Source organism: Lissotriton vulgaris, chromosome 4_1 (genome assembly GCF_964263255.1).
Source record: "Lissotriton vulgaris chromosome 4_1, aLisVul1.2, whole genome shotgun sequence".
NCBI lineage: Eukaryota > Metazoa > Chordata > Amphibia > Caudata > Salamandridae > Lissotriton > Lissotriton vulgaris.
The window spans coordinates 1,763,518,376-1,763,535,262 of NC_141691.1; the positions used below are offsets into that span (position 1 = coordinate 1,763,518,376).

Sequence of the window (16,887 nt, forward strand, 5' to 3'; positions counted from 1 at the left end):
AGAACGCTTTGATGCACAGAACGACCCACCGAGAGATGGTCCATTTATGTACCGCCCGTCCCTTCTTTGCACCCACGTAGCCAACAAACAGTTGGTCATCCACCCGGAACTGGCGTGTGCGATCCACATAAAATGAAAGCGCACGTTTTGGGTCCAGACGATGGAGCCGCTCTTCATCCTTTGAAGGATGCGGAGGCGGGAAGAAGGAGGGGAGGGTGATGGACTGCCCGATGTGAAAAGCAGAAACTACTTTGGGCAGGAAAGAAGGTCTAGTCCTTAGAACCACCTTGTCAGGATGAATGGACAGGAAAGGAGGTTGGACAGAAAGAGCCTGGAGCTCACTCACCCTCCTGGCAGAGGTGATGGCAACCAGGAAAGCCGTCTTTAAAGTCAGGAGACGGAGAGGACAAGAATGAAGGGGCTCAAAGGGAGCACACATCAAAAAGGTTAGAACCAGGTTCAAGTCCAACTGAGGCATCACAAACGGAACAGGTGGATACATGTGTGTGATGCCCTTTAAGAATCTCGTTACAATTGGGGACTTGAACAAAGAAGGCTGATCAGGAAGCCTGAGAAAGGCTGAAAGGGCCGAAAGGTAGCCCTTGATAGTGCCCAGAGCAGAGCCCTGCTGGGCAAGAGAGAGAAGAAACAGAAGAACCTCGGAAAGAGGGGCAGAAAGAGGATCCACAGCCTTTGCTGTGCACCATGCCACAAATCTGTTCCACCGACAGGCGTATACCGACTTTGTGGAGGGACGCCTGGCTGCCAGAATTACATCACAGACTTCAGGAGGCAAGTCAAATGGCCTCAACTGCCGCCGCTCAATCTCCAAGCATGGAGGTGGAGACTGGACAGGTTCGGGTGGAGGACCGTCCCCTGCTGCTGCGACAGAAGGTCCTCCTGAAGGGGCAGGCGGATCGGGGGACCGACTGACATGCTGAGTAGCTCGGGATACCAGTACCTTCGAGCCCAGTCCGGAGCCACAAGGATAACTTGGGCCCGGTCGCGCCTGATCTTCTTCAGCACTCTGGGCAGAAGTGGTATAGGCGGAAAGGCGTATAACAGACCGCAACTCCACTCGCGCCGAAAGGCGTCGCCGTGCGAGTGCCGTCTTGGAAACTCCAACGCGCAGAACTGATGACATTGCGCGTTCTCTTCTGTGGCGAATAGATCTAACCAAGGCTCTCCCCATTGTAGAAAGATGCCTTGCGCCACGTCCGAGTTCAGACGCCATTCGTGATCCATCGAGCACCGACGGCTGAGTTCGTCCGCCCTGGCGTTCAGAGAACCTGCCAGGTGTTGAACCGTCAGAGTCACGCCCTGACGTTCCAGCCATTGCAGGAGGCGCAGAGCCTCTTGGCAAAGGGTCCACGACCCCACCCCGCCTTGTTTGTTGCAGAACCACATGGCGGTGGTGTTGTCTGTGAACACCTGCACTACACTCCCGTTGACAAAGGGGAGGAATGCCTTCAGTGCTAGACTAATCGCCCGTAGCTCCAACAGGTTGATATGGAGCCGGGACTCCGCCGGAGACCAGATGCCTCTGCCTCTCCCAAGTGGCCACCCCAGCCCTGGAGGGACGCGTCCGTCACGACAACGTGCTCCGGTTGGGGAAGGGAGAGGGATCTGCCTCTGACCCAATCGCGGTCCGTAAGCCACCACTGCAGTTGTCTCGCAGTGCCCTCCGAGATCAAGACGTGGTCGGACAAGTTGCCTTGATGCTGGGCCCACTGCAGAGCCCGCATACGCCACCTGGCGTGATGCACCAGAAGGATGCAGGAAGCCATCAGTCCAAGCAGCCGCAGCGTCAACCTGACCGAAACCCAGGATAGCGGCTGAAAGATGGGGATCAAAGCCCATATATCCCGGACCCGCCGTTCCGGAGGATAAACCCGAAACTGCGCCGAGTCCAGAACCGCTCCGATGAAAAGGAGCTTTTGAGAGGGACACAGGTGTGATTTCGGCACATTGATGGAGAACCCCAGGTCGTGCAAGAGGTCTGCCGTCATCTGAAGGTGGTGGACGACTGTCTGGGACGAGCCCGCCTTCAACAACCAGTCGTCTAGGTAGGGGAAGACCGAAACCCCTAACCTGCGCAGATGGGCTGCGACCACCGCCATCACCTTAGTGAACACCCGTGAAGCGCTGGTAAGGCCGAAGGGGAGCACGATAAACTGAAAATGCTCCTGGCCTACCGTGAACCGCAGGTAACGCCGGTGGGCCGGCAGGACGGGGATGTGAAAATACGCATCCTGCAAGTCCAACGCTACCATCCAGTCTTGCGGGTCTAGAGCAGCCAAGACCTGAGCCAATGTCAACATCTTGAACTTCTCCTTTCGGAGGAAGCCGTTGACGTTCCGTAGATCCAAGATAGGACGTAGGCCCCCTTGTCCTTCTTGGGCACCAGAAAGTAGTGGGAATAGCAACCACGCCCTACTTCTGGCCCAGGAACGCGCTCGATGGCCCCCTTGGCCAAGAGGGCCGTAACTTCCTCCTGCAGAATTGTCAAGTGGTCCCCCGACACACGGTGGTTCTGCGGTGGCATGGCTGGAGGAGTGGTCTCGAAGGGGAGGGAGTAGCCCCTTCGGACGAGTTGCAGCACCCACCTGTCCGACGTAATCGTGCGCCAGTGGGCGTGGTGATGGCGAACCCTGCCACCCACTGGCGTCACATGGGGCCGAAAGCACGGACTAGGAGGACTTGGAGGCAGATGCTGCGGGGGGAGGTGTGGCCTGACCCCGCCGTTGACCCCGACCGCCGCCACGGCGGTTTCCACGGCCGCCACCGCGTTGAAAGGATTGTTGCGACGCGTGGCTGGCAGCACGTGTGGGGACGCCCCTTCCATGGCCACGAAAGGAGCGAAACGAACCCGCCTGCTGGCGCTGGGTCGAGAGACCCAAGGACTTGGCCGTGACCCTGGAGTCCTTGAAGCGTTCCAGAGCGTGGTCCGCCTTGTCACCAAACAGGCGACAGCCATCGAACGGCATGTCCATCAAGGCATTCTGGACATCTGCCGAAAAGTTGGCGGATCTCAGCCAGGCGTGGCGACGAATCGCCACTGTCGTGGACATCGCTCTGCCTAGCGAGTCGGTCGTATCAAGACCACACCGTATAGAGTATTTAGCTGCGTCTCGGCCCTCAGCCACAGCTTTGCCGAGTTTTGCCCTCACCTCCATGGGGCATTCTGGCAGCAGGTCCGTGACCGTATCCCACACAGAGTGGGTGTAGCGGCCCAAGAGGCAAGCGGTGTTGCAAAACGCAGTCCCAAACTCAGGGATGAGAAGACCTTCTTGCCATACTGGTCATACCTCTTAGATTCCCGGTCGGGCGGGCCGACGGGAATGCGGTCTGGGAGGTCGAGGCCTGGATCACCAGACTCTCGGGGGTGGATGGGTGGACAGGAACTTGGGGTCGTCCGGACAAGGACGGTGGCGTCTGGCCACGTTCCGATCAACAGGCGAACCTGAAGCGGGCCTGGACCACGTGCCCAACAAAACGTCTGACAAGGCTTCGTTAAACGGCAGCAGTGGCTCCTGTGGGCATGACTGCGGTTTGAAGACCTCAGTGAGGATGTTAGGCCTCACGGCCGCGACGGGGAGCTCAAGGTGTAAGGCCTTGGCAGCCCTCATCAGCACCACTGAATATGCAGCTCCCTCCTCCGACGCCACGGAAGGAGGAGGGACAAAGCCAGGGTTAGGAGAGTCGTCCAGACCACTGGCATCCCCCAAATCACCTGTCCAGTCCGGGTCATATTGGCACTCACGTGACAGAGGGTCCTCAGACCCCTCCCAACCTTCCCCGTACTCTTCATCATCTCCATATTCGGAGTCAACGATGTAGACCGGCTCCTCGGGGTTCAGCTCCCGTCTAGCCTTGTTAGTGAGAGCCCGGCAGTCGACGCAGGCGTCCACGTCGTGGTCGGGGCCCAGGCACCGGAGACAGAGTCGGTGATGGTCCGTGACCGACATCGTGCGGTCACAACCGTCACAATTCTTGAAACCGGGCATCCTACCAGGCACCAAAAAGAGATTAGAAGTTAACAAAGTTGGTCAAAAGACCGAAGTACTGCTCTTCGGATCTGCGCTTACTGGCGCGGAAAAAAGAAGAACTGACGTCAGCGCGCGGAGGCGGCGTCTATATACTCCAGCGACGTCATCACGGCGCACGACGCCAACGACGGACGCGGAGCCGCAGGGGACGCCTGCAGACGACGCCTACCGACGCGCAGGGGTACTGCTACGCAAAAGTTTCCGGATCCAGACTGACGCCTGGGGATATTCTAAGGTAAGGAATCTAACACTAACGTGTTGCTTTCAGATCTTCTTGTTGAAGCAGAGTAGTGTGTTCTGTGGACATTGGATGCTGCCTGTGTGGTATGTTTGGGGAGGTTGCAGTGAGTTCTAGGCAGTAGCCAGGTTGGATAATTTGTCTTACCCACCTGTCTGTTGTGATGGAATTCCAGACAGGTAGGAACTGTGATAATCTGCCCCCCACAGGAGTGGAATGCTGTAGGGAAGGCAGAGGGAAATCACTGTTTGGGAGTAGAAGAGGAGCGGTTATTGTTATTGCCTCTACCTCTTACCTTATTATTGTTGCCTCTGTATCCTCCTCTAAAATAGCCTTTGTTTGAAGAGGTCTGTGTGTGTGTTTTAAAAGAGGATGTTGTATCGGGGCCGGTCTGCTTGGAACCTCCTCGATAAAAGGAGCAGCGAAAAGAACTTCCAGTCTGCGTGGATTGTAATGCACCCATAGACTTAGCTGTGTCCGTGTCTTTCTTCATCTTTTCTAGTGTGTTGTCTACTTCCGGCCCAAACAACTGGTTTTGATTGAAGGGCTGGTTTAAGATGGTAGTCTGCACTTCTTGTTTAAAACCTGAAATGCGTAACCACGCATGTCGTCTCAGTATGACACTAGTATTGACTGCCCTGGATGCTGTGTCAGCTACATCTAGTGCACATTTATTTGAGGCATTGGATATTAATTTGCCTTCTTGTAAGAGCTCTGCTGCCTGATCCTTATATTGATCTGGGAGGTGCTCCATTAATTTTTCTAGCTGATCGTAGGGAGCCCTGGTATAACATGAGAGTAAGGCTTGTGTGTTTGCTATAGGCCATATATTTGTGGCCTGCGCAGCAATCCGTTTCCCTGACGCATCAATGATTTTAGATTCTTTGTCAGGCGGGGGCGTATATCCAGATGTTTGGGAATTGGCTCTTTTACTTGCATTAGACACTACCAAAGAGTCTAGTGGCAGATGTCCCTTAATATAGACTGGATCAGATGGTGCTGGTCTATACTTTTTCTCTATTCTGGGGTTTAACACCCTACATCGTACCGGGTCTTTAAATATGTCTGGCGCATGTTTAATGACTCCTTTGATCATAGGTAGTATTTGTGTAGCCCTTTGTGACTGCTCAAAAATGTCTAGTAAAAAATCCTCCTCAATGGCATCAGAGTGCATTGAGACCCCATGGTAAAGGGCAGCTCTATTTAAAAGATGATTAAACCCAATACTATCTTCTGGAGGGGAAGGTTTTGTTGGGTAGTACTGAGGATCAGGAATGTCTGGCACGTTATGTGGTGGAAAACTGTACATGTCATCCTTAGGATATTCTGGATTGACATCATCATCTAAAGGGTATGCATGTGGCTCTGGTACGTCATTCCCCCCACCTAGATCATACTACTCGTCAGTGTGGTGTGATGATGCAGGAGATTGAACAGGAGAAGTTATCGGTTCAATATAAGGAGGGATAGGAGAGGAGGAAGGTGAAGGAGAGTAAGGGTGCATTGGTGAAGTTGCACAATCCTTCTTCTTGGCAGGAACCACAGGTGGAAGTGGTGTGTCTGCTGGTCTTATGTTGTGAGGAATTGCTTCCACATGTCTAGTGTTTGGATTAATATAGACCTTTTTTTGTTTAGGATCTGGTCTAAACAGTTCTTCCTCATGTACAATCTTTTTAGGTGTCAATTTCTTCGGTGCCGGTAGAGGTTGTTTAGTGTTTTTTGTTTTAGGAGGAGTTACCGAGTCCTGTGGCTAAATCTTCGGTGCCGAAGGTGGTTTTGGCTTGGTAGGCTTGTCAGAGGGTTTAGGCATGTCTGTATCAGGCCTTGATACCTATTTAGGCGTGGAGACAAGTTTCGCTGGGCCTGCGGCGCCAGAATCTGTCTTTCCATTCTTATTTTTGAGACCGGAAGGTTCGAAGTGTGGCAGGGTATGCTCAGACATGAGTCCCTTGCTCACTTTGCCACTGGATTCAGGCAAGCCGGGCTGAAGACGGCTGGAATGCCAGAAACCGGTCCTCGGAAGCTTGCGGTGCCGGAATCGGTCTTTCCATTCTTATTTTTGAGACCGGAAGGTTCGAAGTGTGGCAGGGTATGCTCAGACGTGAGTCCCTTGCTCACTTTGCCACTGGATTCAGGCAAGCCGGGCTGAAGACGGCTGGAATGCCAGAAACCGGTCCTCGGAAGCTTGTTTCCGGTCCAGGGAAGACATGGCTTGGCAGTTCGGGCTGGACTGTTCCCATGAGGCACAGGGTCAGACTGATTTGCATATAGCCATGTCTGAACTGGGGTGGCAGAGTGGGCTAAAGAACGGTGATGGATTAAACTCAGATCTTTTGACTGGGTGTGAGTGTTTGATTGATTCAGATGCTCCGTCCATCAACACCCCCTTTTGTACCACCTAGAGCTTCACCAGCAGGAGGTCATCAGTCCCAGCAGTCTCAGAATCAACCTTAAGGGGATTCAGGACAGAGCTGAAACATCTGGATCAAAGCCCAAAATGAATCGGGCTATCATGTGAGGAGACAAGTAGCAGCTCTGAATCCAATCCTGGTGATGCGGAAGGAAAGAAACTGGTGTTGGCACCTGATAGTGGCACCTACATGAGGTTTCACATATCACTTCCTGAACAGAATGCCAGTGGCACGGAGCTGCACAGCACCACCTACCAGTGAGCAGAGACACTGCTCAAACGTTTTCGGTTCCAGTCTGAAGCTTAGGGAATATTCAAAACGCGAGGAATCTGCAGTTAGAAGTAGCTATCAGGATGAAGTTTGTAGTCCGGTTCATAGTAGGGGGATAAATAAGTGGTTTGAAAGAAAAATGAGAGTGGGCATGGGGATGGGGGCAGGAGGCTTCGGACAGCATTAGAAACAAAACTAAGCACACATTGAGAAGTCATTAGAGGAATGTTTTTGCCGTTTTGTTCAAATTCATGGGGTCACATTTAATTTGTATTGATTAAGAATTGTTCTTCAGTGCTGCTACAGATAATTTTTTTCTATGGTCATTCTTTTTTTGAATTGTGAATCTCATCAGGAAAAGTGCAAATTAACAATTCAGCTCCTGAAAGGCATCATCTTTTATTCAGCACCAGCATAACAGGTTTGCAGGGAAACAATTACCAGTTGCACATATAGGGGGAGCGTTAAAATGATTATAACTCTATTATAATTATGCAGTTTCTTGCTGCACTCAAAATGCAGAATCTGTTTAACCCATTAGCTTGGCAAAAACAAAGTGATATTTCATATTAATCCTCACCTGCCAATATTCCTGAAACAATTGAGTCTTGCTTCTGTATTTTTTCCAGGCCTTGGAGTATAGAATCCTCGTTTTCCAGGTTGGTAGAACAGGGGAGCATTGTCATCTCCATCATCAGTGTCATCTAATTCCATATCGACCACACTTCGACTGGATCCATGCCGTTTTCTATTTTCTTGCTGCATGAAGAAAAGGTCAAGTTTAGATAAATGTATCCCAATTTTTAGTGCAGGTAAAGCACAAGTTACTTACCTTCGGTAATGATGGACAAGTTACTACTTGTGTAACGATATATCTGTAAGAGACATTAGTTAGTGATAGATTCCTTACCTTAGAATATCCCCAGGCGTCAGACTGGATACGGAAACTTTTGCGTAGCAGTACCCATGCGCGTCGGTAGGAGTCGTCTGCGGCTCTGCGTCCGTCGTCGGCGTCGTGGGCGCCGTGATGACGTCGGAGTACTTAGACGCCGCCTCCGCGTGCTGACATCAGTTCTTAGCCACAGCTTTTCCACGCCAGAAGCGCAGAGCCATGACAAAAACCAACACTGGTGCCGAGAAACTAGGGCCCTGAAAGGGGATGACCTTAACCCTAGATATCGGTTCGCAGAACGGGGAGGATGGGTGGGTTGGTAAGGAATCTATCACTAACTAATGTCTCTTACAGATATATTGTTACACAAGTAGTAACTTGTGCATCTGAAAGAGACACGTTAGTGATAGATTCCTTACCTTAGAATAGATACCCCAGCAATACCATCCCCGTGGTGGTGGGTCTGCGAACCAATAATCACACCAGAAAGTCCTGGAGGACGGAACGGCCATAGTAGCCGTCCCTCCGGACTTGACTGTCCAGGCAATAGTGTCTTGCAAACGTGTGCAGCGAGGCCCACGTAGCTGCCTGGCAAATGTCCTGCAAGGGCACACCTCAGCCCAAGGCAGTTGTAGTGGCCGTGGCTCGAGTGGAATGAGCCTTCAGCCCAACAGGGGGTTCCTTCTTAGCCAAGGAGTAACACTCCTGGATGCACAAGATAATCCACCGGGAGATGGTCCGCTTGTGCACCGCTTTCCCTTTCTTAGCGCCCGCGTACCCAACAAAGAGTTGATCATCCACCCGGAACTGTTGTGTGCGGTTCAGATAAAATGAGTGCGCACGTTTTGGGTCCAGACGGTGGAGCCTCTCCTCCTCTCTCTCGAGGGGTGCGGAGGCAGGAAGAAGGTGGGCAACGTGATGGATTGCCCAATATGGAAGGCCGTGACTACCTTGGGAAGGAAGGAGGGCCTTGTAATACAACCTTGTCCGGATGGACTGAAAGGAAAGGAGGCTTACAAGACAGAGCCTGAAGCTCACTCACTCTCCTGGCAGAGGTGATGGCTACCAGGAAGGCAGTCTTCAAAGAAAGAAGGCGAAGAGGACAGTTGTGAAGTGGCTCAAAGGGAGCGCACATCAGAAACGTTAGAACCAGGTTCAAGTCCCACTGAGGCATCACGAAGGGAACAGGAGGGTAGGTATGAGTGATGCCCTTCAGGAATCGATTAACGATAGGGGACTTGAACAAAGAAGGTTGGTCAGGCAGCCTCAGAAAGGCTGAAAGATAGCTTTGACAGTGCCCAGAGCAGAGCCCTGCTGGGCAAGAGAGAGAAGAAAGAGGAGAACCTCAGAGAGAGGGGCATTGAGGGGATCCACAGCCTTTGCTGTGCACCATGCCACAAATCTGTTCCACCTGCAGGCGTATACCGACTTTGTGGAGGGACACCTGGCTGCCAGAATGATGTTGCAAACTTCAGGAGGCAAGTCAAATGGCCTCAACTGTCGCCGCTCAATCTCCAAGCATGGAGGTGGAGACTGGACAGGTTCGGGTGGAGGACCGTCCCCTGCTGCTGCGACAGAAGGTCCTCCTGAAGAGGCAGACGAACCGGGAGATCGACTGACATACTGAGTAGCTCGGGATACAAGTACCTTCGTGCCCATTCTGGAGCTACAAGGATGACTTGTGCTCGGTCGTGCTTTATCTTCTTCAGCACTCTGGGCAGAAGTGGTATAGGCGGAAAGGCATACAACAGACCGCAGCTCCACTCGCGACGAAAAGCGTCTCCGTGCGAGTGCCGCCTTGGAAATTCCAACGCGCAGAACTGATGACATTGCGCGTGCTCTTCGGTGGCGAATAGATCTAACCAAGGCTCTCCCCATCGCAGAAAGAGGCCTTGCGCCACGTCCGAGTTCAGACGCCATTCGTGATCCATCGAGCACCGACGGCTGAGTTCGTCCGGCCTGGCGTTCAGAGAACCTGCCAGGTGTTGAACCACCAGAGTCACGCCCTGATGTTCCAGCCATTGCCAGAGACGCAGAGCCTCCTGGCAAAGGGTCCATGACCCCACTCCGCCCTGTTTGTTGCAGTACCACATGGCGGTGGTGTTGTCCGTGAACACTTGCACTGCACTCCCTCGGACAGACGGGAGGAATGCCTTCAGTGCCAGACGAATTGCCCGCAGCTCCAACAGATTGATATGGAGCCGGGACTCCGCCGGAGACCAGAGTCCTCTGATCTCCGCCTCTCCCAAGTGGCCTCCCCAGCCCTGGAGGGACGCGTCCCTCACAACTACGTGCTCCGGTTGGGGAAGGGAGAGGGATCTGCCGTTGACCCAATTGCGGTCCGTGAGCCACCACTGCAGCTGTCTCGCAGTGCCCTCAGATCAGGACATGGTCGGACAGGTTGCCCTGATGCTGGGCCCACTGAAACTTCAGGTCCCACTGCAGAGCCTGCATCCGCCACCGTGCGTGATGCACCAGAAGGATGCAGGAGGCCATCAGCCCCAGAAGCCGCAGCGTCAACCTGACCGAAACTCGTGATAACGGCCCGAAGTTCGGAATCAGAGCCTGTATATCCCGAACCCGCTGTTCGGGCGGGTAAACCCGAAACTGCGCCGAGTCAAAAACCGCTCCGATGAAAAGGAGTTACAGAGAGGGGCACAGGTGTGACTTCGGCACATTGATGGAAAATCCCAGCTGGTGCAGGAGAACCGCCGTAGTCTGGAGGTGGCTGACGACTGTTTGGGGCGAGCCCGCCTTCAACAACCAGTCGTCTAGGTAGGGGAAGACTGACACCCCTAACCTGCGCAGATGAGCTGCGACCACCGCTATCACCTTCGTGAACACCCGTGGGGCGCTGGTAAGGCCGAAGGGGAGCACGGTAAACTGAAAGTGCTCGTGGCCTACCGTGAACCGCATGTAACGCCGGTGGGCCGGCTGGACGGGGATGTGGAAATACGCGTCCTGCAAGTCCAACGCTACCATTGCTACCATCCAATCTCCTGGGTCTAGGGCAGCCAAGACCTGAGCCAGTGTCCGCATTTTGAACTTCTCCTTCCGGCGGAAGCCGTTGACGTTCCTGAGATCCAAGATAGGGCGTAGGCCCCCTTTGCCCTTCTTGGGTACCAGGAAGTAGTAGGAGTAGCAACCACGTCCTACTTCTGGCCCAGGAACGCGCTCGGTGGCCCCCTTGCCCAAGAGGGCCGGCACTTCCTCCTGCAGGAGCCGCAAGTGATCCCCCGATACGCGGTGGTGTTGCGGTGGCATGGCTTGAGGGGTCGTCTCGAAGGGGAGGGAGTAGCCCCTTCGGAGGATCTGCAGCACCCACCTGTCCGAAGTGAAAGTGCGCCAGTGAGAGTGGTGATGGCGAACCCTGCCTCCCAATGGCGTCCCATGGGCCGAAAAGCACGGACTAGGAGGTTTAGAGGTGGATGCCGCGGGGGCAGGTGTGGACTGACTCCGCCTGTTTCCCCGACCGCCTCCACGGCGGTTTCCACGGCCGCCGCCGCGCTGGATGACAGTTTGCGGCGAGTGGCTGGCGGCGCGTGTGGGGACGCCCCTTCCTTGGCCACGAAAGGAGCGAAAGGCACCCGTTTGCTGGCGCGGGCCGAGAGGCCCAAGGACTTGGCCGTAGCCCTGGAGTCCTTAAAGCGCTCAAGCGCGTGGTCTGCCTTGTCGCCAAAGAGGCGATGGCCATCGAACGGCATGTCCATAAGGGTGTTTTGGACGTCTGCCGAAAAATTGGCGGATCTCAGCCAGGCGTGGCGTCGTACCGCCACCGTCGTATCCATCGCTCTGCCCAGCAAGTCAGTAGTATCCAGACCACACCTGATTGAATACTTGGCTGCGTCCCGGCCCTCCACAAGGGCTTGGCCGAGTTTGGCCCGTACCTCCAACGGGCACTCTGGCAGCACTTCCACCACCGTCTCCCACAGAGAGTGGGTGTAATGGCCCAAGAGGCATGCGGTGTTGGAAGACCGCAGTCCCAAACTAAGGGACGAGAAGATCTTCTTGCCATAGTTCTCGTACCTCTTGGATTCCCTGTCCGGCGGGGCCATCGGAAATGCGGTCTGGGAATTAGAGGCCTGGATGACCAGACTCTCGGGGGTGGGGTGGGAGGACAGGAAACATGGGTCGCCCTGAGCCGGGAGGTGGAGTCTGGCCACGTTCCTATCTACAGGCGAACCCGTAGCGGGCCTGGACCAAGTGCCCAAAAGAACGTCTGTCAAGGCCTCATTAAACGGCAGCAGAGGCTCCATGGAGCATGACTGCGGCTTAAGGACCTCAGTGAGGAGGTTAGTCCTCACGGCCGCGACGGGGAGCTCAAGGCCCAAGGCCTTGGCAGCCCTCGTCAACACCACACCATAGGTAGCTCCCTCCTCTGAAGCCACGGTAGGAGGAGAGACAAATCCAGTGTCTGGAGAGGTGTCCAGGCCACTGGCCTCCCCAAGGTCTTCTGCCCAGTCCATGTTAGACTGGCACTCCCTGGCCAGAGGGTCCTCAGACCCCTCCCAATCCTCCTCATCCCTCATCTCCTGGGATTCAGGGTTGTAATTGTATGAGGGCGGTTCGTAGAAGCTAAAATCTCCAAACGGCGTCGATCTGGTCAAGGATAGCCTCATCTCCTTTTGTTTGGGGGGGGGGGGGGGGGGGGGGGGGGTTATGTAGGTTGCCCCCAACTTTTTGCCTAGTGTTTTGCTGGTTTTCGACTTAGTTGGCCTGGGACTCTGCTATTCAGGACCCCAGGCTTCCTGCTCTCTCTGTAAAATGGATTCCATGTACCTTAGGTACACATCTAATTGGATACTGGGTCACCTTATCAGTCCCTGTACAGTGTACCTTAGGTACCCAGGGCATAGGTGCACCCAGGGCCTACCAGGGTCTGCAGCATGTATTATGCCACCCCTGGCTGTGACTCCAAATCCGGATCCGACACCGAGAGCCTGCGTGGGACAGCTCGTGCCTCCATCCTGGTCGTCGAAGACCCCTCCTGGTCCACGTGGCTGCAGAGACAAGCACCCACTCTTCACCTGATCGCGACGACGACATCTGGTTCCACTCCAGTCACTGGCTAGTGACTTTGAACATTGTCCCCTCTGCTTTCAGGTTCTCCTCTTCACTGATCCACCCTTGGATCACACCGGACATCTTCCTCCTGGTCGCCTGCAGCATCTTTTCTTCCAGACTCCATAGACTTCAACGCCGGAACCCGACACGATTTCGCACCTATGCACCCGCAGCCTGTGGGTGAGGTAACACGAGCATTTCGGTGCTCAAGAGTAGATTGACTCTCCTAGTGTCCAATTCCACAGTCGGTTTAGTCCTAACTAGTCAGGATTGTCCGTACTCACCTTTTACTTGAACTGTACTGTCCATTGACGTTGTTACGCATCTCGCGTTTGAGTTCATACTCTGCACACGCGTTCCGTGGGCCTCCTATTACTTACCTAAAGTTAGGGTAGTGTAGACCCAGCGATCCTACAGCCTCTGGACAGCTCCATTCCTTCCATCGACTTTCACATTCCACTTACTTAGTATATGGTTTGTTGTGCCCCTAGGGCAATATTGTAACTCGTGCAACTTAACGTATTTTTCTTAAAACTCTTGTCATGTGCTTCGCCCTCTGATCTCATAAAGAGTTCAGAGGTGTTTGTTAGTTAATAAATATCTTGTTTATTTTCATACCTACCTGTGTGGTGTCCTTTCATTTGGAATTCAAGGGGTTATATGTGGTAAAACAGCTGGCTTCACATGCCAAAAGAGTTTAGCCTAAGACTGCTTTGTCCATGCTACCATTAGGATAGCTGGTCTATAAGGTTGACTTACAACCAATCACCATAAGCGTTGTTTGGACTGATACAAGGTGATCACTAGAACTAGTGAGCATCATATATCAGGTCAACTTCTCACAGTCGTCCACCCGGAACTGGCGTGTGCGATAAAGGTAGAAGGAGAGCGCACGTTTTGGGTCCAGGCGGTGGAGCCTCTCCTCCTGGACCGGGACCTGGAGTGGCGCGGGGCCGACTGCCGGATCTCGAGACGCTTACGGGACCGCTCCCGCCTAGCCTTCGAGGTCAAAGCCCGGCAGTCGGGGCACGACTTGTCATCGTGGTCGGCCCGAGGCAGAAAAGGCACCGACGGTGGGGGTCGGTCACTGACATCAAGCGGTGACAATCGTCGCAGGGTTTGAACCCGGGCATCCCTACCGGCACCGCGAGCCGAGGTATCGACTCCAGAAGTGATCCAAAAGAGATCAAAAAGTTAGTAAAAAATTGACTAGAAGTACTGCTCTTCTCGGATCTGGGCTTGCTGGCGCGGAAAAAAAAAGAACTGACGTCAGCGCGCTAGGGCGGCGTCTAAGTACTCCGACGACATCATCCTGGTGATCACAACGCCGACGACGGATGCGGAGCCTCAGACGACGCCAACCGACCCGCTGGGGTACTGCTTCGCAAAACTTTCCGGATCCAGTCTGACGCCTGGGGATATTCCAAGGTAAGGAATCTAACACTAGCCTGTTTCTTTCAGATACCTTTATAAATAGTTCCCTCATTTAAGCAATAATCATTTTTTCTCCGCAGCAATGATATCACTAGTGCTTTGCATGCCGATCTGAGAAACTCCAATGGAAATGGTGTAGCAGTACCACATAAACCAACATGGGAGTTGGAGTGTTAATTCTTCCGGGATTTCTATGCTTTGTAGAGGCTAAAGACAGATCAGAATCTATAAAAATTTTAATAAATGAAAAATAAAATGAATTAGCACATCACTTGCGGCAGGTTTTGGGGGGAGGGGTGGACACATAAGGAACCTGTGGGAAGCATAGGATCCATCAGAAACACTATAACCAAAAATAAGTAACTGATTAGATATGTGAATCACATATCGCAGTCTATGGACAAAGGTGGGTTGAGTGGGCTGACAATGTATACCAGGTCCATCCTGAATGTTAAAGTCAATATTTTTATCAATTGTCTCAAGACTGCTTTGCATTTCTAGTAGAATTCTGACATCTAGTGAGTTGGGATTTGACTCATCTGCAGAGCCAGGAATTTGCATTCTTCTGGCACTAGCCCCCTAACTATTTTTGGCCACAAAAGTGATCTTGACTTGTTTGCTACTAGTTTTCCCCACTGCGTCAAATGGATGCCCATAGCATGTTTGTACAACGTGCAAGATGTTGGGAGTGCGTGCTATCAGGAGAACATTCAGTGACAGGTTAGAGGAATTTTCAAAAGCCCTTTACAGGCGATTGTCTTGACACCCCTTTAAAGTGTTACGCATGTGCTGTACGCACTCAGGCAAGAAATAATTACACATACTCAATGACTTAATCCAAGACCAACTGTTGGCAAAAATGTTACTTTTTGCATATTGATTACGTAGAACCAAAGATACTTTGTTGCAGTAAAATACGTTTTGCAAGATCATAATTTTTCTGTATGAAAAGTGGACACTGCATTTTTACATGTAAACATTTGGAAGGAAAATAATTATGCATTTTCACAGGTACGACTTACAATTATAGTCTTCGGGTTTTAGAATCAACACTGGGCCAGGGTTAGGCAAGTATAGAGACTGCACCACAGCGCCACTGGGACAGCCGGGTGCAGAGGTCAAATTTGGTCACTGGGGCCCAATGCCAGTCAATGGAGACTTGGGGGCACTGAAAGAGGTGCCGGTTAAAGGTAGGTAAAATCGGAGCTGGGGCTCATATTTCTACCAGCAATTTGGGGGGCAGGGGTTATGAGGCAGCACCAAACACACACTCTCAGCGGCACAAAGGTGGCCAGGTGCAGAGTGTAAAAATAGCCTCGGGCGCCCAATACAAATCAATGGTTTCAAACCAAGGCTGCAGGTTTGGACCAGGAAGCTGGACAAAGGGAACAGTAGGCTCTGGAGGTAAGTTGAGTTGCTGAAGAACTCAGGGACACCATTGGTTAAGCTTCCAAAGGGTGGGGGCTGCAGATGCAGCGGTGTCTTTGGACGTCAGAAAAATCTGACAGAGGCAGTTGGGGGACCCTTAGTGTTGAGGGTGCAGGCGGTGATGTGGCGTCCAGGAGAAGTTATCCTGGGATGGACCCGAGCTCAGGACTGCAGGGGAATCTTCTGGATCCCGGTGAGCCACTTCGACTTGGGCAAACGTCATGTGCAGAGGTAGATCTAGAGGTCTTGTTGTGCAGTTCAGCGGGGCACTGCCGTTCTGGTTGCTGGTTTCTTTGTCAACAGGGCAGCTGTCCTCCACAGTTCTTGTTTTTTGGAGAAGGCAGGCAGTCCACCAAGGGTTTTGTAGGTCGCTGGGCTTCAGGACGAGTCCCTTTTTGGAGCAGGTTTTTCGAGGGCTCTAGACTGCCTCAAGGCCTTCGGAGCCATGGCTCGACAGTCCAAACCGGAACGGGAATCGTGGTCGCGCTCTAGACAGATGTCTTGGGGGTCCGCCACTGACATATTGCGACGGCAGGACTTGATCCCAGGCTTCCCGACGTGCACCAGAGAAGACTCCAGGAGAAAAAGTCTCAAAAAAGGTAGTCAAAAAGTGACTGTGGGACGTGCTTTAACTGGATCTGCGCTGACTGGCGCGGAAAAAGAAAGAACTGACGTCGGCACGCATAGGTGGCGCCTAAGTAGTCTGCGTGACATCATCTCGTCGCTTACAACGCCAGCGACGGACGCGGAGCCGCACAACGCCACCCACTGACACGCAGAGGTACTGCTAGCGAAAACTTTCCGGATCCAGTCTGCCGCCTGGGGAAATTCTAAGGTAAGGAATCGATCACTAACGTGTCTCTTTCCGATACCTTTTGCAAGGAGCTTATATGTGGGCCAGAGGTGAGCCAATTGTGGAAACAAAGGTATAGTTATGGAAAAGAACACATGCACTGGGAACCTGGTTAGCAGGAACCCAGTGCACATTCAGTCAAAGAGCATCAGAATCAGGCAAAAAGCTGGGGGTGACCAGGCAAAAAAGGGGCACTTTCCTACATACCTCATTGTGGTACAGTACATAAACATGCAGCCTCTACATTC

The 16,887-nt window shown here is 52.9% G+C and overlaps 1 protein-coding gene across 18 annotated transcripts in view; it reads right to left on the reverse strand.

The window, feature by feature from the left end:
* Positions 1 to 16,887, reverse strand: part of UBR5 (ubiquitin protein ligase E3 component n-recognin 5) — a 2,064,863-nt gene that overhangs the window by 196,195 nt on the left and 1,851,781 nt on the right. For all 18 annotated transcript variants that reach the window (XM_086966085.1, XM_086966077.1, XM_086966080.1 and 15 more), the window contains one exon: positions 7,549 to 7,727. In XM_086966085.1, coding sequence (XP_086822211.1) covers positions 7,549 to 7,727 — 179 coding nt within the window. The remainder of the gene's footprint in view (positions 1 to 7,548; positions 7,728 to 16,887) is intronic.